This window comes from Mycteria americana, chromosome 4 (assembly GCF_035582795.1).
Source record: "Mycteria americana isolate JAX WOST 10 ecotype Jacksonville Zoo and Gardens chromosome 4, USCA_MyAme_1.0, whole genome shotgun sequence".
Classification (NCBI taxonomy): domain Eukaryota; kingdom Metazoa; phylum Chordata; class Aves; order Ciconiiformes; family Ciconiidae; genus Mycteria; species Mycteria americana.
In genome coordinates, this window is record NC_134368.1 from 1,051,380 (window position 1) to 1,073,042 (window position 21,663).

At 70.4% G+C, this 21,663-nt stretch overlaps 2 protein-coding genes across 3 annotated transcripts; both read right to left on the reverse strand.

The window, feature by feature from the left end:
• Positions 1-9,744: 9,744 nt before the first annotated feature.
• On the reverse strand, positions 9,745-11,932 carry AP5S1 (adaptor related protein complex 5 subunit sigma 1). The gene is made up of 2 exons (XM_075499401.1): positions 11,417-11,932; positions 9,745-10,303 (listed from the first exon to the last, which is right to left on the reverse strand). Exons 1-2 carry the CDS (start codon positions 11,602-11,604, stop codon positions 9,877-9,879), a joined length of 615 nt encoding a protein of 204 aa, XP_075355516.1. The 5' UTR covers positions 11,605-11,932; the 3' UTR covers positions 9,745-9,876.
• A 1,429-nt stretch (positions 11,933-13,361) lies between these two features.
• On the reverse strand, positions 13,362-19,763 carry CDC25B (cell division cycle 25B). 2 transcript variants are annotated; one of them, XM_075499403.1, is made up of 16 exons: positions 19,572-19,763; positions 18,880-19,007; positions 18,137-18,188; positions 17,018-17,059; positions 16,579-16,615; positions 16,369-16,476; positions 16,165-16,284; positions 15,820-15,954; positions 15,589-15,663; positions 15,181-15,360; positions 14,960-15,055; positions 14,590-14,652; positions 14,404-14,502; positions 14,019-14,152; positions 13,818-13,929; positions 13,362-13,597 (listed from the first exon to the last, which is right to left on the reverse strand). In XM_075499403.1, exons 1-16 carry the CDS (start codon positions 19,667-19,669, stop codon positions 13,457-13,459), a joined length of 1,620 nt encoding a protein of 539 aa, XP_075355518.1. In that variant the 5' UTR covers positions 19,670-19,763; the 3' UTR covers positions 13,362-13,456. The 2 variants fall into 2 exon arrangements, with proteins under 2 accessions (XP_075355518.1, XP_075355517.1); XM_075499402.1 differs by having other exon boundaries at positions 15,169-15,360.
• Between the last annotated feature and the right edge of the window lie 1,900 nt (positions 19,764-21,663).

Below are 21,663 nucleotides of genomic sequence, written 5' to 3' on the forward strand. Positions count from 1 at the left end.
AATGCCCCCCTCGCCTCGCCGCGTCCTCAGAGCCCCCCTCCTCCAGGCCAGCCTGCCCAGCGCGTCGGTCCTCGGCGCGCTGGGGTGACGCTGCCAGGGGACGCGGGGGACCCTGGGCGGGTGGGTGCTGCCCTGGCTTTGGCCTCGGCTGTGGGGTGAGAGCCGGCCGAGGCCAGGATGGGTTGGGCGAGATCGCACGAGGCTGGGTTGGACTCGATCAGAACGGGAAAGACGGCCAGCAGGAGGAGGGGCGGACAGACGGACGGTGGAGGGATGTGTGGATGGAGGGAGGGATGGAAGGAGGGATGGAAGGATGGCAGGAGGGAGGGATGGATGGAGGGATGGAAAGATGGAGGGATGGAGGGAGGGATGGATGGAGGGAGGGAAGGAGGGAGGGATAGAGGGATAGAAGGAGGGAGGGATGGAGGGAGGGATGGATGGAGGGAGGGAAGGAGGGAGGGATGGAGGGATAAAAGGAGGGATGGAGGGATAGAAGGAGGGAGGGATGGAGGGAGGGATGGAGGGATAGAAGGAGGGAGGGAGGGAAGGAGGGAGGGAGGGATGGCGGGAGGGATGGCTGAGTGCAGGGGTGCTGTGGGGTGCGGGTCGTCCTCCCGTTGGAGCCCCAGGACCAGGTTTGCTCCCCCGGCCCCTCGTCAGAAAGCGGCTGAGCCAATTTGGACTGGCTGGGCCAGAGGCGGGTGCCGGCAGCGGGGGTGCAGGGAAGGTTGGGGCCAACCCCGCACGCAGAGCGAGGCTCAGGGCGCTGGGTGGCCCCGGAGCATCCTCTCGCTGGCAGCTCTGCGGTTGGGGGCCCGCAGGCACCGTCCCGGTTTGAAGGCATTTTTCACTATTTGGCCTCATTTCTTCTCTGTTTCGTGCCCTGGATTGGGTCTGTACCCTGCAGCCTGGGCTCCTGCCTGCCGCTGCAAAGCTGACCTTGAACACTTTGGGGTTTTCTGCTCCCCGACAGACAGACGGACACTGGGAAAAGCCCTGGGGACCTCCCGCTGACGGGAGCCGTCTCTGGCCGTAAGTCCCGCGGCTCCCGGCAGAGCCGGGGTGTTCGGTGGGGATGCGCGCGGAGGTGCTCGTGCCGGCCTCATCCTCCTCCTGACCGTGCAGTGCCGTGACTCTGCCAGGGACCTCGGAGGGAGAGGCTGCCCCTCGTTACCCCTCGGTTACCCCTCGGTTATCCCTCGGTTATCTCTTGGTTACCCCTCAGTTATCCCTCGGTTATCCCTCGGTTACCCCTCGGTTATCCCTCATTACCCCTTGGTTATCTCCCGGTTATCCCTCGGTGACCCCTCCGTTATCCCTCGTTATCCCTTGGTTATCCCTCGGTTACCCCTCGGTTCTTCCTCAGTTACCCCTCGGTTATTCCTGTTACCCCTCAGTTATGCCTCGGTTATCCCTCGGTTATCCCTCGGTTACCCCTCGGTTATCTCTCGGTTACCCCTCGGTTATCTCTCGGTTATCCCTTGGTTATCCCTCGGTTATCTCTCGGTTATCTCTTGGTTATCCCTCGGTTACCCCTTGGTTATGCCTCGGTTATGCCTCGGTTACCCCTCGGTTACCCCTCGGTTACCCCTCGGTTACCTCTCGGTTATCCCTCGGTTACCCCTCGGTTATCTCTCGGTTATCCCTCGGTTATCCCTCGGTTACCCCTCGGTTATCCCTCAGTTACCCCTCGGTTACCCCTCGGTTATCCCTCGGTTATCCCTCGGTTATCTCTCGGTTATCCCTCGGTTACCCCTCGGTTACCCCTCGGTTACCCCTCGGTTATCCCTTGGTTATCCCTCGGTTACCCCTCGGTTATCCCTCGGTTATCCCTTCGTTATCCCTGCTGCTGTCACCGATGGATGAGGGATGGGGACATGGGGCCAGCTGCTCCCCAGCAGGGACCGTCCCTCCCCTGCCCGCTCCCTGATGTTATCATATAACGTCACGATATCGTGATGGTGTCATGATAACGTCTCCTGATGTTATCGCGAGACCTCTCTCCATTATTGTTCAACGGTCTTGGGAGTCTGGAGAGGTCCCGGTCGGCTGGAAGCTGGCAGATGTTGTCCCCATCTTCAAGAAGGGTAAGAAGAAGACCCTGGGCATGACAGCCCTGTCAGTCTCACTCCAGTAAAATGATGGAAGTTATTCTGGGAGCGACTGGAAACCACTCGAGGGACCACGCAGTCATTGGTCCCAGCCAGCACGGGCTCACGAGGGAAAGTCCTGCTTAACCGACCTCACGCCCTCTTATGACACCCATCGACTTGACCGAGGGAAGGCAGTAGATGCGGGGGGGGGGTTTTTTTGGATTTTAGCAAAGCTTTTGATCTGTCTCTCTCAGCATCCTTCTGGACAGAACGTCCAGCACGCCACTAGACAAGTCCACCACACGATGGGTGAGCAATTGGCTGGCGGGTCGGGCTCAAGGAGTTATAGTAAATGGGGTGACATCAGGCTGGTGGCCGGTCACAGTGGGGTTCCCCAGGGCTCGATTTTAGGGCCAGTGCTCTTTAATGGTTTTATAAATGATCTGGATGCAGGAGCCGAATGTATTTTAAGTAAGTTTGCCGATGACACTAAACTAGGAGGAGCTGTGGACTCCCTCGAGGGTAGAGAGGCCTTACGGAGAGATCTGGGCAGAGCAGAGAGCTGGGCTATCGCCAACCGTGTGACGTTTGTCAAGAGCAAGTGCCGGATTCTGCCCCTGGGACGGGGTAATCCCGGGCATACGTCCAAACTGGGGGAGGAGAGGCTGGAGAGCAGCCCCAGGGAACGCGATCGGGGCGTTGGGGTGGATGGCAAGTTGAGCATGAGTCAACGGCGCGCCCTGGTAGCCAAAGGGCCAAGCGTGTCCCGGGGTGCGTCGAGCCCAGCGTAGCGAGCCGGTCGAGGGGGGTGATGGTCCCACTCCACGCTGCGCTGGTGCGGCCCCACCTCGAGCCCTGGGTGCATTTTTGGGGGCCTCAATAGAAGGACATCGAACTATGAGAATCGAACAGGCTCCCCAGGGCAGCGGTCACGCCACCGAGCCCGGCAGAGTTCGAGGAGCATCTGGATGATGCTCGTAGTCATACGGTTTAGGTTTAGGTTGTCAACGAATTACAGAATATTCGGAGTTGGAAGGGACCCATCAGGATCACCGAGTCCAACTCCTGCTCCTCACCCTGCTCCTCGCCGTGCGATGGGCTCGATGATCCTGATGGGTCCCTTCAACTCGAGATACTCCATGGCTCTATGATTCACCGTTTGTGCAACCCGCAGACAAGCTGGCTTCCTTCCTCCTCCCCGGCCGTTTCATCTTCCTGCAGCCACTTCTCCAGCATCATCTTGGTGACGGCCGTCGGGGAACACCGGCCCTGACTCACCCTGTTTCACAACGCCTCAAACGCCGGCCGCATCCTCTCACCCCCGCGGTCCCGGCAGCTCCAAAGGGGTGAGCACCTCCATCCGACGCCGCTCACGGATTTGGTGGTGCTGTATCCCTGAAAAACTTTATAAAAATTCAGGTGGGAAACAGAAGACTCAAGGCGTTACAGTCCATACCCACGTCACGTAGGAACGGTGGAGTTGAGTTGACAGAAAAGCAAAGTGCGGCCCAATAAATTAAATGTTATTATGACACCCAAATGTAGAACCATAGAGCCACAGAATATCTGCAGTTGGAAGGGCCCCATCAGGATCATGGAGTCCAGCTCCCTAAAGCTAAAGCACTGACACTGAACCGCACGGCTAAGAGCGGCGTCCAGAGGCTCCTTGAACATTGACGGGCTTGGTGCCGTGACCGCTGCCCTGGGGAGCCTCTTCCAGGGACCGACCACCCTCCCGGTGAAGAACCTTTTCCTAACGTCCAGTCTAAGCAGAGAACCTTTATGGACTGGAAGCCCAACCGAGAAAGGCAGAGTAGAGCTACAGCACGGGAGAGCGGAGAAGGATGCTGATGGTGTCTACAGAACGTCAAGGAGAACCGGAGAGGCTGCGGGTCTCATCCAGGGCAGAAAATACAATCGCGGTAACAGGACAATTCAGTTAATCCCCCCCGAGAGTCGCAAACGTGAAACCAGGTTTGATGCAGAAATGACGCTCGAGGTCCCACGCAGGATCTCTCCCCGCGCCGTCTCCTCAGCCGAGGACGCGGCTGTCCGTGCATCCTGCTCCGCCGTTCCTGGCCAACGAGCCTCGGCGCGAGCAGGAGGAAACCAGGCGTTGCCGGGGATGGGGGTCCGGGCTCTGCGGAGCCCCTCAACCACGCTCAGCCCCGCTGCTCCTGCCCGCTCTGGGGCCGGCCGTGTAGACGTGACTCGAGATAACCACCAGAACCCAGCTCTGCTGCGGAGCCCACCACGCAGCCCAACCCAGAAGTCTTCTGAACACAAAAGCCACGCAGAAAAGTCCGTTACACTGACACTTAACTAAAGAGAAGGGCACTTGACTGGGAAAATGTGTTAAAAGAAAATTAAACGGAGCAGCTAAAAGGGCGAGGGCTTGCAGGAGAGGTGGAGAACTCGGAGAAGCGCCCCTCGGAGAAGACCCTCGGCGGCGGCCCCTCGCCGCCCCGGTGCACCCGGCGCTGCCTCCGATTCAGTGCCGGCAGCCGGCTCTGAGCCGACCGGCAACTCAGCCGGAGCCCAGGGGGTGCCAGGGATGGGGACGGCACCGGCACCGCAGCTGGTGGCGGCCGAGCCGGGGGGGTCCGTGCCCTGGGGAGGGGGAAGGGGAAGAGCAGGGGAGGAGGAGGATGGAGGTCTGCCCACCACGGGGCCACCAGCACAGTGCCAGGGGCCGGACCCGTGCCCGAGGGGCGCAGGGGGGGCTGAGCGGAAACGCGGCCCTGGGCTTTTTGGCAATTCCTCCATTTGCCAGAAAAAGAAGCCATTTCAACACATTTGAAACTATTTCCAGCATCTGCATCACACACGATGGTGGTTTGTGCTGAAAAAAAAAAAAAAAAACCAAAAAACAGAAATCCGAAAGTCCTGAAATACCACATCCTGGTGTTTCTGGAGCAGAGCACGGGCAGCTGGGGGCCCGGGGAGGGTGCAGCGCCGGCACCGGCGAGGTCTGTGCCACGGGCGGTGGTGCCGGGTGTCCCGCCGCAGCACCCGGGGCCGGTGCTGGGAGGAGCCGGGTGGCCCCGAGCAGCCCCCGCGGTGGCGGTGGGGGTGAGCCTCTCCCTGGGCACAGACCCCCTTTTGGGGTTCACCGCCGGCGGGGATCTCCAGCCCGTACGGTGCCACCGGGAGGTGCCCGTCACAGCCCCCGGCACGGTCTGGGCACAGGCGGCTTCCCCCGGTGCCGGACGGCAGCTCCCCGCTCCCGACCCGGCACGGATCCTGCTGGGGTAACGCATCCTGGCCTGGGCATCCGTCCCCATGCCCTCCGTGCGGCTTGCCAGCCGGGCAGGGCGCTGCCGATGTAATAGTGACGATAAAAATAAAAATAAAAATATAATAATAATAATAATAATAATAATAAATAATAGCAACAACCACAGCCCTTCTCCTCGTCGATAACTGCTGCCAGCCCCGTTTGAAGGCTGCCTGCCCCCCGGCAGATAAGGAGGGCGAGGGCTGGGAGCCCCCCAGCGCCCGGCACGCCGGGGTGGGTGCACCCCCGGCCCCGCCAGCACCCACCGGGAGCGGGGAGCCGGTTCCCTCCCGGGATTCGCGGGCTCCCCCCAAGTTTCTGTGTCCGAGGGTGGGAAACACAAATTGCAATCGAGACGCGTTTTGGGACGGAAGCAGGGGGCAGGGGCTGGGCATAGGGTGGGGGTCAGGGAGCCCCTGGTCCGGGGCTGGGACACGGCCCCGTGCCCCGCAGCGGGGGTTGTCCCCAGATGATGCCACTCGAGGCGGGGGGACACGTGTGACGCCCTGGCCGGCAGCAGGAACCGGCACCCACAAGTTGCTGCGGGTGCCGGGTGCCCGGTTCCCTTTCCTGGCGCTCGGGGCTGCCATCGCCAACGTGCGCCGAGGCTCTGCCGGGAAGCGGCTCCCGGTGCCGGGCTGGCTGCCGGCGATGGCCGCGGCAGGGCCGGACCTGTACGAGAGCCTGCAGATCCGCTACCCACCCAGCCCCGCTCGAGGTAAGCCCTGCCCGGCCGGGACGAGCGGGCAGGAGCGGGCAGCGGGCTGAGCCCCTTCCATCCCCAGCCCGGCTCCGCTGCCCGCAGTGCCGGGGTCCCGCGGGGGGCTCGGCCCCGGCTCAGGCACCTCCGGCCTCTCTGCCGCAGCGCCCAGGTCCCCTCCGGCCGCGTCCCGCTGCACGCTGAGCGCCGTCCTGGCCATGGGCACGGCGGCGGTCCTGGTGCTGGGGGCCACCCTGGCGGCCCTCGTCGCCCTGCGTAAGTGCCGCCGAGGGGGAGGCGGTGACGCCTGGCAGGGGCCGGCGGCGGGCAGCCCTGGCACGGCGCTGACCTCCTGCCCTGCCCTTCGCAGAGTTGCGGGGCCAGGCAGAACTGCGGGCAGCGCAGGCAGAGCTGGCGGCAGTGGCGGCCCTGCTGCTGCCTGACTCCAACGGTGAGTGGGACCCTGGGGCTGCCCCCGGTACCCCAGCCCCTGCCCGCAGCCCCTGCCCGCAGCCCCTGTCCTCCAGCCCCTGCCCGCAGCCCCTGCCCACAGCCCCTGCCCACAGCCCCTGTCCTCCAGCCCCTGCCCACAGCCCCTGCCCTCCAGCCCCTGCCCACAGCCCCTGCCCGCAGCCCCTGCCCACAGCCCCTGCCCTCCAGCCCCTGTCCTCCAGCCCCTGCCCGCAGCCCCTGCCCTCCAGCCCCTGCCCTCCAGCCCCTGCCCGCAGCCCCTGCCCTCCAGCCCCTGCCCGCAGCCCCTGCCCTCCAGCCCCTGCCCACAGCCCCTGCCCACAGCCCCTGCCCACAGCCCCTGTCCTCCAGCCCCTGCCCGCAGCCCCTGCCCACAGCCCCTGCCCTCCAGCCCCTGCCCACAGCCCCTGCCCGCAGCCCCTGCCCACAGCCCCTGCCCACAGCCCCTGCCCGCAGCCCCTGCCCTCCAGCCCCTGCCCACAGCCCCTGCCCGCAGCCCCTGCCCACAGCCCCTGCCCGCAGCCCCTGCCCTCCAGCCCCTGCCCGCAGCCCCTGCCCACAGCCCCTGCCCGCAGCCCCTGCCTGCGGTGTCGGGCAGGCCGCTGCCAGCTCCTCTCCCTGACCCCGTGGCAGGTCCCCGGAGCCCCAGCGAGAGCTCGGCAGCGGCGCAGAAGCGAAAGGAGCAGCTCGGTAACGTCCCTGGGGGGGGGGCGGGGGGGTGACACCCATCATCCCCGGGCCGCCCCGGCCCCCCCGGCCCTGGCAGCCGGCACCCCGGCCCCACGGCTGCCCGCTCCCCAGGGCGGTGGCTGCAGGGGCTGTCCCTGGGCTGGCGGTACCACCGGGGGAAGATCTACTACTTCTCGGCCGAGCAGAAGCCCTGGGGCGAGGCGGAGGCCGCCTGCCGCTCCACGCGCTCCCACCTCGCCTCCATCACCGGCCCCGAGGAGCAGGTGGGTGCGCGGGGCTGCGGCGCCCATCGCCGGCCCCTCCTGCCTGCCCTGCCCTGCTGCTGCCGGCTCCCGCGCACCCTCCTGCCCCTGTCCCCTGCTGCCCACGTCCCCTCCTGCCCACGTCCCCTCCTGCCCCTGTCCCCTCCTGCCCCTGCCCCCTCCTGCCCCTGTCCCCTCCTGCCCATGTCCCCTCCTGCCCGCGTCCCCTCCTGCCCATGTCCCCTCCTGCCCCTGTCCCCTCCTGCCCCTGTCCCCTCCTGCCCATGTCCCCTCCTGCCCGCGTCCCCTCCTGCCCATGTCCCCTCCTGCCCCTGTCCCCTCCTGCCCATGTCCCCTCCTGCCCACGTCCCCTCCTGCCCCTGTCCCCTCCCGCCCCTGTCCCCTCCTGCCCACGTCCCCTCCTGCCCCTGTCCCCTGCTGCCCCTGTCCCCTCCCGCCCCTGTCCCCTGCTGCCCCTGTCCCCTCCTGCCCACGTCCCCTCCCGCCCCTGTCCCCTCCTGCCCGCGTCCCCTCCTGCGTATGTCCCCTCCTGCCCCTGTCCCCTCCTGCCCCTGTCCCCTCCTGCCCACGTCCCCTCCTGCCCACGTCCCCTCCTGCCCCTGTCCCCTCCTGCCCACGTCCCCTCCCGCCCCTGCCCCCTCCTGCCCGTGCCCCTGCCCACGCCCCCTGCCCGCACCCCGTGCCCGTCCCGCAGGACTACCTGGCGCGGGAGACGAGGGGGGGATCCTACTGGATCGGGCTGGTGGCCACGGGCCCCGAGGGCTCCTGGCGCTGGGTGGACGGGGCCAACTACTCCCAGGCCCAGAGGTGAGTGGGGCTACGGGGGGGACGGAGGCACCGGCACCCCCGGCACCCCCCCGCTGACCCCGCTCTGCCCCGGCAGTTTCTGGGCGGCGGGGCAGCCGGACGGCACGGACCACGGGCAGTGGGGCCGGGAGGGCTGCGCCCAGATCCACGCCGTGGGCAACGGCCTCTGGAACGACCATAACTGCAACTTCACCTTCCCCTGGATCTGCAAGAGGGACCTGAGCGCGTCCTGACGCCCCGCCGCCGGACCCGCCGCCGGACCCGCTGCCAGCCCGCTCGCCCCACGCACGCGTGCCAAACGAGCCCCCATGGACCTCCGCTCCCCCCTGCGGCGGGGCAGCTCCCGAGCGAGCGCCTGTGCCACGCCGCCGCCGCCGATGCTCCGGGCCCTGGTGCCGTCCCGGCACTGCCCCCCGCGCCGAGAGCCCTTTGCTCGGCTCTGATTAAACTGCGCCCGCTGCACCTCCTCCGCTGCCTCTCCGAGGGGGGGTTGGCTCCATCGCCCCCGCAGCCCCCCGCACGCGGCGAGCTCCCCCCCAGCCCGGCCCTGCCCGCCTTGGGGACCTTCGCTGGCATCACCCGCAGTGCCACGGCTCTCGTGCCGTGGGGGTCCCACGGATCCAGCCCCTCGCCCCGCGAGCGCGGCGGGAGGGGGCACCGGGACCCCCCTGCGCCCGCAGCCCCCGCCGGCGTGCCTGGCGGGATCCCAGCCGGCATCGCGGCCTCAGGGACCCACCGCAGCTGAAGCCCGGCACCGCCGATGCCCAGTGCCGCTCCCCGGGCGCTTCAGCTTTACCGGTGCGGTTATGGGGGGAAGCGTTTTGGGGTCCGGCCCCCCCCCCCCCCCCGGCAGCCCCTCCGCAGGGCCGGGTGGGTCAGTGCCGGCTCCTGCCACCTCCCAGGGTGTCACACGCGTCCCCCCCCACCCTGAGCGGCGGCATCTGGGGACAACGAACCCCCCCGTGCCGGGCACAGGGCCGTGTCCTGCCCCGCCGCCTGTTTATTTAATCCACCCCCGTGACCCCGATGCACCCCGCCGGCTGCCCCGTCCCCCCCGGGGTCCCTCCTGTCCCGGGGTGACAGACCCCCGCCTCCAGCCGTCTGTCCCCCAGCAGAGGGGACCTGCGCTGCCCGCGGCCGCTGCTCCCCCACCGGGGACCCCCCGCCCGCCCCGAAGCACCCGGCCGGGGAGACCCCAAGCCGGGGTCCCTCGCGCGGAGGGGACGGAGGTGCCCAGCGCCCGTCCGTCCCTCGAGCTGGCAGGTGGGAGGTTTGCAGAACCCCCCGGGGGAGAACCATCTCTTTTAACGCCCATTTACGGCCCCGCGGAGCCATCGCCCACTGCCGCGTGGATGCCGCGTGGATCCATCGGGAGCTGCCGGCTATTAGCCCGCCCGCGACGGCATCCGGGGGGATAAACGGATTAAAAACCTGCTCTTTGCTGGCTCGTTGCTCTTTATTCCTGAGCCGCTTTTCCCGTCCGTCCCGCTGGGGTTTGGCGACCGTCTCGGATCCCTCCCTCGTCTCTCTCCCCGAAATACCGGCGGGGTGCCGGGCAGGGATGCCGGCTGTAGCTCAACGGGACGCCTTGGCGCCCGTCTCCCGGTCCATCGCCTGGAGGAAACGTTCGTTGAGGAAAAGCATCTGGCCGTGGGGCAGGAGCCGATCGAGGAGGAGGTCGGCGGTCTCGGGTCGGAGCAGGACGTCGGCGCCGGGGCCGAGGAGGCGCAGGGAAGCGAGGAGGCGGGGGGCCAGGCGGCGCAGGGTGATTTCGGCCAACGAGAGATTCTCTTGGGGGTCACAAACCAAGGCGAAGGCGAGGGCCAAAACCGATAGCCAGGCTACCGTCACCCGTTCGGGGAAGGGGTCCCCGGGGGGCAGCTGGAAAAATCCCCCCGGGGCGTCTTGCAGGGACATCGGCTCATCGGGGAGCTGGGGGAGTTGGGGGGAGGACGGGCACCCCGAGGACGACTGAAGCAGCCGGCACTGGGAGGCCACTTGCCTGGGAGAGAAGGGGGGACCCCCGTGTTAAGACCCCCCACACCATTCAGGGACAGGGTGACCCTCTCTGTTGGGGGGCCAGGGCTCGGCGGGACCCCCGGGGCCGTGGTCCCACGGCCCCGGGGGTCCCGCCGAGCCCTGGCCCCCCAAAAGGGGGCTGTCACAGTTCTGGGGGGCCCACTGAGCGCAGAACCCCCCAGGAAGGGGGTGTCACCGCCTTGGGGGTCCCGCAAAGCCCAGGAGCCCCCCCCCCCCTAAAGAGGGGGTATCATGGCCCCGGGGGTCCCAGGCAGAAGGGGGGGGGGGTATCATGGCCCCGGGGGTCCCAATGAGCCCAGCTTCTCCCCCCCCCCCTCCCCCAAAGCAAGGGGGTATCATGAGCATGGGGGTCCCAGGGAGAGGGAGGGGGTGACATGGCCCTGGGGGTCCCGATGACCCTGGGGCTGATGGGGGGGGGGTGCCACAACGCTGGGGGTCCCGGGGGGGGGTGCTCACGGTCCCAGGGGTCCCACTGGGCACAGCATCCATCCCCAGGAAGGGGGGTCCCAGGGAGGGGCTGGCACTGCCCTGGGGGTCCCGGGCGGGGGTGCTCGCGGTCCCAGCACCCCCAGGAAGGGGGGTCCTGGGGATGGGGTGCCACAACCCTGGGGGTCCCGGGGGGAATGGTCACGGTCCCGGGGGTCCCAGCACCCCCAGGAAGGGGGTCCCAGGGAGGGGCTGGCACTGCCCTGGGGGTCCCGCCAAGTCCAACCCCCCCCCAAAAAAGGGGTGTCACAGCCCTGGGGGTCCCGATGATGCTGGGGCTGATGGGGGGGGGGGTGCCACAACCCTGGGGGTCCCGGGGGGGTGGTCACGGTCCCAGGGGTCCCAGTGGGCCCAGCATCCCCAGGAAGGGGGGTCCCAGGGAGGGGCTGGCACTGCCCTGGGGGTCCCGGGGGGGTGCTCGCGGTCCCAGCACCCCCAGGAAGGGGGGTCCCAGGGAGGGGGTGCCACAACCCTGGGGGTCCCGGGGGGGTGGTCACGGTCCCAGGGGTCCCGGGGGTCCCAGCACCCCCAGGAAGGGGGGTCCCAGGGAGGGGCTGGCACGGCCCGGGGGCCGGGGTGTCGCGGGTACCTGGCCACGGCCAGCAGCTGCTCCTTGCGGCGGAGGCGCTGCCGGGGGGGGTCCCCGGGGGCCGGGGGGGTCCCGGGGGGGGTCCCGAAGGTGCGCGCGTACAGCACGCGGCAGGGGGCGGGGCCCGGGGGGGCGGGGCCGGGGGGGTCCGGCCCGCCCAGCGCCAGCAGCAGAACCGCCCGCACCATGGCAACGCCGCCGCGACCCCGGCCCGCCGCCCGTCACGTGGGACGGGCGGGAGGACTCGGCCCGCCCCTCCGCCCGCTGCTATTGGTCAGCGGCGGTGCCGGGAGTCCCGCTCGGATTGGCGGAGCGGGCGGGAGGGCGGTGGTTGGGCGGCGGGGAAGGGAGCGGCGGCGGCGATTGGTGGGCGCTGGGAGGGGGCGGGGAGTTTGGCGGCTACCCCCTGCACGTGATCCGCTTGGCGGTGATTGGCCAAGGCTTACGCGGGCGGCACGCTGATTGGCGGATAGGGGCTGATGGGCGGGGTATAGGAGGAGGAAGTACGGCCTGAGAGGGGTGACAGGGCCTTGGGGGGGGGGGGACGGGACGGGGACGGGGACGGGGACGGGGACAGGGCTAGGGCTGGGGCTGGGGCTGGGGCTGGGGCTGGGGGACACAGGATCACCGGGGGGGGGGGGGGGGTGACAGGGCCTGGGGGGGGGACAGGATCACCCAGGGGGACACAGGCCCAGCGTGAGGGCTGTCAGCCAGGCCGGGGGATGCCCCCCCCCCGGTCACCCTCCTGCCCCACGCACGACACGGGGAGGGGGGGGTCCCACCCTGACCCGCAGCCCCTGCCCCGTGTCCCCCCCGCGGTGGCTCCAGGAGCGCGGCCAAGCCCCCCCCCCCCCATGCCCCAGGTGGGGCCACGCTGCTGCCATCCCAGTGCACAGGGACAACGCAAAATGGGGGCAGCGTTTGTCCCTGCCCCAGCCCCCCCCGGGAAGCCCCCGTCACCCCAACCCTGTCCCCGTCACCCCAACCCTCTCCCTCGCCCCTCCAGCCCAGCCCGGCTGCGACCGGGGGGGCACCCACCCCCCGCAGCCCCCTTTGCGTTGCGGCACAGACCAGAGCGGGGGGGGCACAGGGGTTGTTTTCCCTGGTGAACGAGTTATTAACTGGGAACATTAAAAAAAAATATAATAACATGAAACCAAACACGGTGCGGGGACAGCCCCGGCCGAGGGAACGCTTCCCGCCCTCCCCAGCTCGCGGGGCCCCACGGGTGGGGGGTGAAGCCGCTCCTGCCCCCCCCCGAGGTAGCCACAGCTGGCCCGGGGGGAGATGGCAAACTACTTTAAATAAGATGCTGGAGGGGGGGGGCAAAAAAAAACCAAACCCACCCCAACAAACCAACCAACCAAGGCAGGCAGGCAGCGACTACCCCAACACGGGGCACCCACGGGGTGCCCACCCACGGGCCCCCCCCCAGCCGCAAAGGAGCTGTAAGTGCTTTTCTGCAACAGTTCTGCCAATTAACCCCACTCGGGGGGGGGGCCCAGCCCTCACTGAGGGTCTGCCCAGCTCTGTCCCCCCCCCCCCCCCCCCAGCAGGGCTCAGGAGTGGGGGGGGTGCTGCAGCCCCAAGGCTTTCCCAGGGTGCAAGGGGAAGGGGCTGAGCAACGGGTTGGGGGGCTCCCCCCTGAGCCCCATCTCCCTGCTGCTGGGGAGGGGAGGCAGCTCTGCCCCCCCCCCCCCCCCCCCAGGAAGGCTGAACGTGGCAGTGACTTAGGGGCTGGGGGGAGCAGTCCCAGGCATTCCTCCCCCTCCCCCCTACAGCCCCCATTTAGGGTAAAACCTAACCCCCTTTTACCCTTTTTTAGGGTAAAAAAAAAAAAACACAAAAACGGGGGGGGGGCAAAACCACAACCATGCCCCCCCCACTGCTGCTGAGGTCAGCCATGCTGTGCAGGGCACCCGGCAGAGGAGGGCGGGGGGGGGGGGCAGGTTTTTGGCCGGGAGATGTTGCCCGATGGCAGGCACGGGGCGGGTTGGGGGCTGCGGGGGTGTCGTGCCCCCCCCCCCCCCCCCGGCCCCCTCAGAAGTTCTTGAAGCGGCTGTAGAGCTCCCGCTTGCTGCGCTCGCCCGCCCAGGTACGGCTCTTCAGGCGGAACTTGCGCAGGTCCTCCTTGAAGTCCTCGTGGTGCATGGGCCGGTAGTCCTGGGGCTCGCAGTGGCTCTGGGCACCCCCGGCCCCGTCAGTGCCCGCAGGGCCCCCGCTCACACCCCCCCCCCCTCCAGGGCACCCCAAACCCCCCGCCCCTGCAGGCACCGTCCTGCCCGAGGATGCTCGGAGCCAGACCCCTCCTTCCCCGCAGGACCGGGTTTGGGGAGGGGAGAGGGGGTTTCCCTCCCCCTCCTGCCAGGGACCCCCCCCTCCCACATGGCGGGGGGCTCACCTGATACTGGGGGAAGAACTCCCGGTAGCCCCCCTTGAGGACGTAGAGCTCGGGGTAGTGGAGGTGGGGGTACTCGTTACAGGCTCGGTCCTTCTCCCTGACGAACCGGCACCTGCGGGACAGGGATTGTCACCGAGGCAGGACCGGGGCGGGGGGGGCTCCAGCGGACCCCAGCGCCCACCCCCTGCCCCCCCCACTCACATCCTGGGTCCCCTCTCGGAGGAGAACTCGCAGTGGAAGATGACGATCACCCTCTTGCTGGCATCGAAGGGCACGATGGGCTTCTTCAGCAGGAACTCCTCCACGTCCTGCTCCATGGGCAGGTTGACTGCGCCCTGGGGAGGGAGAGGAGGCACCTTCATCCCCCCCCTCCTCCCATTTCATCTCAATACGCTGCCCCCCCCCCCCGAGCATCCCCCCCATCTACATCCCCCTTCCTCCTTCCTGGGGCTCAGCCCCTTCGGGGAGCCTCAACCCTTCTGGGGGGGCTCAGCACCTTTGGGGGGGGCTCAGCCCCTCTGAGGTTTGATGGTTTGAGACCCCCCCCACCCCATCCATCCCCGAGGGGCACGGCGGCGGTTCTGACCTTGATGTGGCCTCCCTCGTACTCGTAGGGGTACCTGCAGTCCACGATCACGCAGCTCTCGATGAGGCTGCTGAACTGCCCCGTCAGCACTGCCACCATCTGCGGGGGGAGCCCGTCACCGGGGGGGGGGGGACACGGGGAGGGGGGGGGGGGGTGGGTTTGGGGGAGAGGCTGCTGCTCGCTTACCATTTCGGGGGAAATGTACTTCAGGTCCTGGTGCTTCCCCTCCACCGTCTGCAGGAGGTAAGCCTGGAGCAGAGGTGGGGTGCCGGGTCAGGATCCGTCCCGGGGGGCTGTCACCCGCTTCCCCCACCCCCACCCCCCCGACCTTGAGGTCTGCTCCCCCTGCTCCCACGGCCGTGGCACGGTGCCGGCACCGCGACCGGGCTCTTCACGTGCTCCGGGCTCTGCAGGCTGGGAAGTCACAGCCCCAAGTCCCCTCGTCCCCAAGGCGAGGGCCACCAGCTGGCTCTTGCACTGGTGCAGGGCCCCCGCCGACAGCCCCTCTGCTTTTGGGGGGGGGGGGGCAGCACCCCCAGGCCTGCGGCATCCCCACCTTGGAGAAGTCCCCGATGAGCTCCCGGTGGTCGTTGGCCAGCAGGTTCTCGATCTCCTCGTGGCAGAAGGACCGGGAGCGCAGCAGCCGCGCTTTCTGCGGAGACGCAAACCACGGACGCCCCGCCGGCGTCAGCGAGGGTGCCGGCAGAGCCGCGGCACGGGGCAGTCCTGCCGGGGACGGGCCGGACCGCGGCAAGGACGCCTCACCCCATCACCCACCGGCTCTGCCGCTGCCGCCTCCTCGCCGGGGGTACCGGCCACGCTCCTCCGCCGCTTGGTTTTGACGGGGGTGTCCCTGTCCTGGGGCCGGTCTATCCGCTTCAGGATGGGCCTGATGACGCTGCTGGGCATGGAGGGCGAGCGGAAGAGCTGCCGGCACTTGCTGCGCTTCGCGGGACACTGTGCGGGGAGAGCCCGCGTTGCTGCCCGGGGGTCCGGCATCCCCCCCCGCCACCGTGAGGGCAAGGGGACAAGGGTCCCGCTCCGGTGGCCGCACACCGCCCAGGGTGAGCCCAAAGCCCCTGGGCTGGTGCTGCTCACCGACCAGCCCCTTCGCCAGGGACCCTCACACCCCCAGACCCCCCCCCCTTGGAGACCCCATCCACCCCCCCCGAGGCGCCCACGTACCGGCTCTGCCTCCTCCTTCCTCACCAGCGGTGCGGTCAGCAGGTTCTCCATCCCCTGCGGCACGTCGGCATCGCTCTGCCGGGGCGGCAGCCGGGAGGGGAGAGGCAGAGGAGAGAGTGGGGGGGGTCGAGTCCCGCCGGCCGCTTCCCAGCCCCCCCCGGGCAGGGATGGAGCCCGTGCCCAGGGTCCCTCCAGCCCCACAGCCCCCCCAGGTGGAGGAGCCCTCCCTACCTTCATCTCCTCCTCATCCAGGATCTCCATGAAGCCATCATCTTCCTCCTCAGACATGGAGGAGGTCAAGGAGCACCGGCGGAGTACGATGGGGCTCTCGCCCTCGGAGACGTTTTCCTTCTCGGGGGTGTCGAACTGGGGAGGACACAGCCCCACGGCTCAGGAGCGGGGCCAGCCCCACGCCAGCCCTGTTTGGAGACAGGGTGGCCCAACGCCCCCCCAGATCCCCATCCTGGGGTCTCCAGGGTAAACGTGGAGGTCGGAGCAGCAGGTCCCCGCTCAGCGGCCCCCGCAGCTGGAGCCCCCATCCCCGGACCCCCCCGGACCCCCCCCAGCCCCTCTCACCAGCAGGTCGGGTGCGGAGCTGGGTCTCTGGGCCAAGGCGTCCCTTCCCGCAGCCCCATCGCCGGCGGGCAGCCGGCCGCGCTGGCCCGGCCTCTGCGGCTTCTTGAAGACAAACCCCTCCTGCGTCGGGGGGGGCACGGCGTTAGCGTCCCCCTGCCCCTTCCCCGGCCCCCCCCCCCCCCCCGGCCTCGCTGCCCCCCTCACCTTGTCCTCGGGCTCCCTCTGGCCCCTCTGCTCGCTGGCCCCGTGGCCGTTGAACTCCCGGGAGTGGGAGATGTTCTTCAGGACCGGGCTGGCCCCCAGGAACTGCGGCTGTGGGGCAGGCGGGGGGTGAGAGGTGCCGCGCAGCCCCTGCCCTCCCCGGCTCCATCCTCCTCCTCCTCCGCTCAGCCCTGCAGAGCCCTCGGCACTTACCGGCAGCGAGTGGATCCTCCGGATAGGGAGCTTATTGCTGCAAGCAGCAGGGAAAGAAAAGGATGGAGTGAGAGGGAGCGTGCCGGACCGGCGGCGTCCCAGAGACCCCGTCCCCCCCCCCCCGTCCCCCCGCCGTGGGGCGAGACCTCCCCAGAGCTGTCACAGCTCCTAAAGTGCCCTCGGGCAGCGACTCCTCCAGGCACAAAGCAACACCCATGGCCTGATCCGGACCCCGGGAAGGGCACGGGGACAGGCTGGCTTTTGGGGCTGGGCACGGGGACAGGCTGGGCACGGGGACAGGCTGGCTTTTGGGGCTGGGCACGGGGACAGGCTGGGCACGGGGACAGGCTGGCTTTTGGGGCTGGGCACGGGGACAGGCTGGGCACGGGGACAGGCTGGCTTTCGGGTCTGCACGTGGGGACAGAGCCCCATCACTTACTTTTTGAGAATTCTCCCGGACTCCAGGATCGCTTTCTCAAAGCTGTGGGGAGAGGAGAGCTGGGGTTAGGGGGGGAGCGAGCGAGCCCTGTGCCCCAGCCCAGGCACCCCGGGGATGGGCAGCCCCAGCCCTTGCAGCGCTCCCACCCCCGGCAGGGGCCGGCAGCCCAGCAGCTGGAGCTTTCAGCCCCACAAAGGGTTAAATCTCCATCTGGACACTGCTGCTTTCAGGCTGGAGACCCCAATCTGGGGCTGGGGGGGGGGGGGGGGGGGGGGGGCAGCACGCCGGGGTGGTCCGGGGCACCCCACTGACCTCGCTCCGCGCCCAGACAAAGCCGGCGGCAGGGCCCCACGCGGGGCGGCGGCGGCGCCCGCTCCCCACCTGTATGTAAATCCGCCCGCCGCGGGGACGCCGGGGCTGCTGGCCGGTGGCCATATGGCCCCGCCGAGGCAGGACGGGGACCGGCACGTCCCCCCCACGCCAGCCGAGCGCACCCAGCCCCACGGCTGCCCCGGCCCCACCATCTGCCCCCGGTTACTCATTCACCCGGCACATCTGCCGGAGCCGGGCTCTGCCAACGGCCGGGGCCGGCGAAGCCACCGGCACGGGGGGGGGTCTCGGGTGCGTCTCTCCAGGGTGGGGGGGGCAGAGCCCCTCACCCCTGCACGGGGCAGCACTGCAGAGCTTTGCACCCTGCACCCCCCAACCTGCGGGGCCCATGCAACAGCACCCCAAGGCTCCTCGGGGAGGGGGGGGGGGGGGGGTGTTGGGAGCCCAGGGTGGGTGCTCAGCACCCTCGCCCCGCTGCACGGCAAGGCAGCGAGCCGGCAACCAGCCGTCCCCGCCGGCGTAGCCCGGAAGAGGATTTGGCCCAGCCGCGGCAAGGCAGCACCGTGCGGGCTTCCTGCCTGCACCGCTGCCAGACCCCTGCCCGCACCCGCTGTGCCGAGCACCGGCGCTGACGGCCCCGCTCGCCCCACTGCAGGGTGGTTTCGCACCCCCCCCCCCCCCCCCCGAAGTAAATTTGGGGGGGCGGGGTGGGCACAGCCCCCCAGCAAGGCTGGGACAGGCTGAGACCGGGCCCCGCAGGCAGCCCGGGGAGGGCGAGGGGGTACTCACACTTCCTCCAGCGCCGTGGGGTCCTCCTGCGTGGGGGAGTCCAGCCCCACTCCTGCGGGGACAAGGGGCAGAGGTAGCACGGGGGGGGGGGGGGAATCGGGCCCCACCGGGGACGGAGCCGTGCCCTGCCCCAGACCCGCTCCGGCACGGCACCGGCACCGCTCCTGCGGGGTCCTTCGCAGGATGCGGCCGGGCAGAGGAGCCCCCCACGTTCCCCACGGCTCCAGCCAACGCCGGGGAGGGGGCCGCGGCCGGCGGTACCCGCTGTGCGCTCGTGGGGGGCCCTCACCCAGCCCCCCCGGCGTGGCTGGGGGGCTGGCACCGACCCTGGGAGCACCCGTCCCGGCCAGGATGTCCCACGTCACCCCGGCCAGCGACCCCGCCGGGGTGGTCCCTGGCCGAGTCCCCGGGCAGCGGGGCCGGGGGGCTCTCGCCCATCGTCCCCCGCAGGGAAGGGGCCGCAGTCGGAAGCGCGGGGGAGGAAGTCCCGGTTTGAAGCCGGCGCGGGCCCAGCGCCCAGCTGGAGCCACTCGGAGCGGGGCCCCGGCTCCCACGTGCACCCCAAGAAGCCCCCGGCCGCAACCCCCTCCCTGCCTCCCCAGCCGCTCGGCCAGGCCCCCCCACCCCACACGCGGGGGCCCCCTGCCCACGCACCCTCCACCCCGCTCCAAGGAGACACCCCACCCCCCCCCAGCTCCCTCCTCCCAGGGCCGGGGGGGGCCGCAGCAGCGCCCACCACTCACCCGCATCCGAGGACTCGGAGGAGACGGAGCCCCGGGAGGAGCCGGCGGCCGCCGACCGCAGGGCCGGGCCGGGCCGGTGGCTCTGGGCGGGCGGCCCCGCCACCCGCCGCTTCGGGGTGTCCCAGTGGCTGCGGGCAGGGCGGAGGGGGGGTCAGCCCGTGGGGAGCCCGGTACCCGGGTGCCCCTCGCCCCTTCCCCGGGGGGGGGGGCGGGAGCGGCTGCAGGGGCCAAGGGAGGGGGGGGGACGCACACCAAAACGCCTTAACCCCCCCACCCCCCATGGCAGGGTGGCACCCCCGGGCTCAGCACAGGCTGCCCCGAGCCACGCGTGGGGCAGCCCGTGTCCCACAGCAGCCACGTCGTGGGGCAGCCCGTGTCCCCGGGGCCCATAGGAGCCACGCGTGGGGCAGCCCGCGTCCCCCATGTCCCCCCGGAGCCCGCAGGAGGAGCCACCCGTGTCCCCCCGGAGCCCGCGGGATGAGCCACCCGTGGGGCAGCCGTGTCCCCCGGAGCCCGCGGGAGCCACGCACGGGACAGCCCGTGTCCCCCAGGAGCCACGTCGCGGGGCAGCCCGCGCCCCCCGTGTCCCCAGCAGCCACGCGTGGGGCAGCCCGTGTCCCCCCGGAGCCCGCAGGAGGAGCCACGCGTGGGGCCGCCCGCGCCCCCCAGCAGCCGCCCCGCGGCCCCCTCACCTGCCCAGCCCCGCCAGGCTGCCCATGTCCAGCGCCAGCGTGGTGACCGGCGACAGCCCCGCCCGCCCCGCCAGCCCCCGGCCGCCCCGCGCCGCCATGGCCGCGCAGCGCGGGGAGAAGCCGGCCCGGAGCCGGGTTTAAGCGGGGTTCGGACGGACGGACGGACGGGCTCTCCCTGCCGCCGTGCCGGGCCGTGCCCGCTCCCGTCTCCGGTTGGGGGGGGCCCAGCCGGCGCGCGCCGCCGCCGCCCCTATTTATATTCGAAAAATAACAGGGAGCGGCGCGGCGGGAGCCGAGGGGCGGGCACGGGCGGGGGGGCAGGGCCACGGCCCGGCCCGGGGGGGCAGGGCCCGGGGGGGGCATGGCCCAAAGTGGGGGCAGGGCACGGGGGGGGGGGGGCACAGATGGGGGGGGGGACATGGCTGGGGGGTGCGGGGGGGCATGGCCCAAAGTGGGGACAGGGCACGGGGGACATGGCTGGGGTGGGGGGACATGGTCGGGGGGGGGGCATGGCTGGGGGGGGACACAGATGGGGTGGGGGGACATGGCTGGGGGGTGCGGGGGGGCATGGCCCCAAAGTGGGGACAGGGCACGGGGGGCATGGCTGGGGGGGGGACGGGACATGGCTGGGGGGGACACAGCTGGGGTAGGGGGACATGGCCCCAAAGTGGGGGCAGGGCACGGGGGGGCACGGCCAGTGTGGTACAAGGGGGCAGGGGGGGCTGCGGGGGGGGGTGCGTGGCCGGGGGCATGGGGGGGACAGAGGGACATGGGGGGGGGGTGTGGAGGGGTGCGTGGCTGAGGGGACATGGGGGGGACGTGGCCGGGGGGGGGACATGGAGGGGGGCATGTCTGGGAGGGGACATGGAGGGGGGCATGGCTGGGGTTGGGGGGACATGGGGGGTGCACGTGGTTGGGGCGCGCAGGGGGGGGCTGGGGGGGCGAGGGGCGGGTGTGCGAGGGCGGACGCAGTCGGGTGCCTGTGGGCGATGGTGCGGCCCTGGGGGGGGGGTCCCGGTGTTGGGACACGGGCCCCTCCTGGCCCCCCCTGCCCCCAGCCACGTGCCAGCTCCAGGGCCCGGAGCGGGTGCTGGGGGGTGCTGGGGGGTGCTGGGCTCAGCCCCAGTGCGAGCTGGGGTCAGACTGGGAGCCAGCCCCGCGCTGGGAAGGGAAGGGGCCACGCTGCCCCCCCCCCCCCCCCCCCCCCCAGCCCCAGAAAAAGCCGGAAAATCAAAATACCCCTCCCCACAGGGCCCAGCTCCCCGGCCCGCAGGGACCGGGGCCACCGCACGGCTGCCCCTCGCCCCCTGTTCCCCCGGGGGTCCCGGCTGGGTGCCCCCCACCCCTCCCGGCTTTGACACCCGCCGGTGCCACACGCCACGTGCCACCGGGCCACGGTGCTGCCTGAAACCCAAACCTGCTGCCCTGGTCCCCCCCGCCCCAGGCATGGACCACCGTCCGTCTGTCTGTCCGTCTGTCCGTCTGCCTGGGGCGGGGGTCTCCAGCCCGGCCGGGGGCTTTCTGATGGAAAGCTGGGCGGGAATGCGGCGGGCGGCTGCGGCCTGGGTGGCCGTCCCGCTCTGTCATCCATTGTCCCCAGCCCCATTCTTTCCTTTCAGAGGGGAAAAGAAAAGAGGAGGGGGTGGCCGGCGTGGAGACCCCCTCCCCAGCCGGGGCAGGGGCAGGCGAGGGGGCGGCTCTCCCGGCCGGGGGGCTTTCGGCCCCGCTGGCTCCGGTGACACCCCCGTACCGGCCAGATCCCGCTCTCCCGGCGCGAGCGCGGGGCACGGGGGTCCCGCATCCCCCCCCCCCAAGGGACACCAGGCACGTCCCAGCACATCCCAGCGCAGCAGCGGGGCTGGGGATCGGGGCTGGGGGTCCCCGGGGTGTGGGGCTGGAGGAGCAGGGGGGGCCAGGAGGGGCCCGTGTCCCAACACCGGGACCCCCCCCAGGGCCGCACCATCGCCCACAGGCACCCGACTGCGTCCGCCCTCGCACACCCGCCCCTCGACCCCCCAGCTGTGCGCCCCCAACCACGTGCACCCCCCATGTCCCCCCCACCCCAGCCATGTCCCCCCCATGTCCCCCCCAC

What these genes read in the sequence shown, in the direction of transcription:
- AP5S1 (XM_075499401.1), bottom strand. Translation starts at nt 11,604, where the DNA reads ATGGTGCGGGCGGTTCTGCTGCTGGCGCTGGGCGGGCCGGACCCCCCC. An exon ending in CAGCTGCTGGCCGTGGCCAG is followed by an intron (nt 10,304 to 11,416) that starts GTACCCGCGACA and finishes CTTCTCTCCCAG; the next exon opens with GCAAGTGGCCTCCCAGTGCC.
- CDC25B (XM_075499402.1), bottom strand. Translation starts at nt 19,669, where the DNA reads ATGGCGGCGCGGGGCGGCCGGGGGCTGGCGGGGCGGGCGGGGCTGTCG. An exon ending in GGAGGATCCACTCGCTGCCG is followed by an intron (nt 16,477 to 16,578) that starts GTAAGTGCCGAG and finishes CCTGCCCCACAG; the next exon opens with CCGCAGTTCCTGGGGGCCAG. An exon ending in ACGAGGGAGGCCACATCAAG is followed by an intron (nt 14,153 to 14,403) that starts GTCAGAACCGCC and finishes CTCCCTCCCCAG; the next exon opens with GGCGCAGTCAACCTGCCCAT.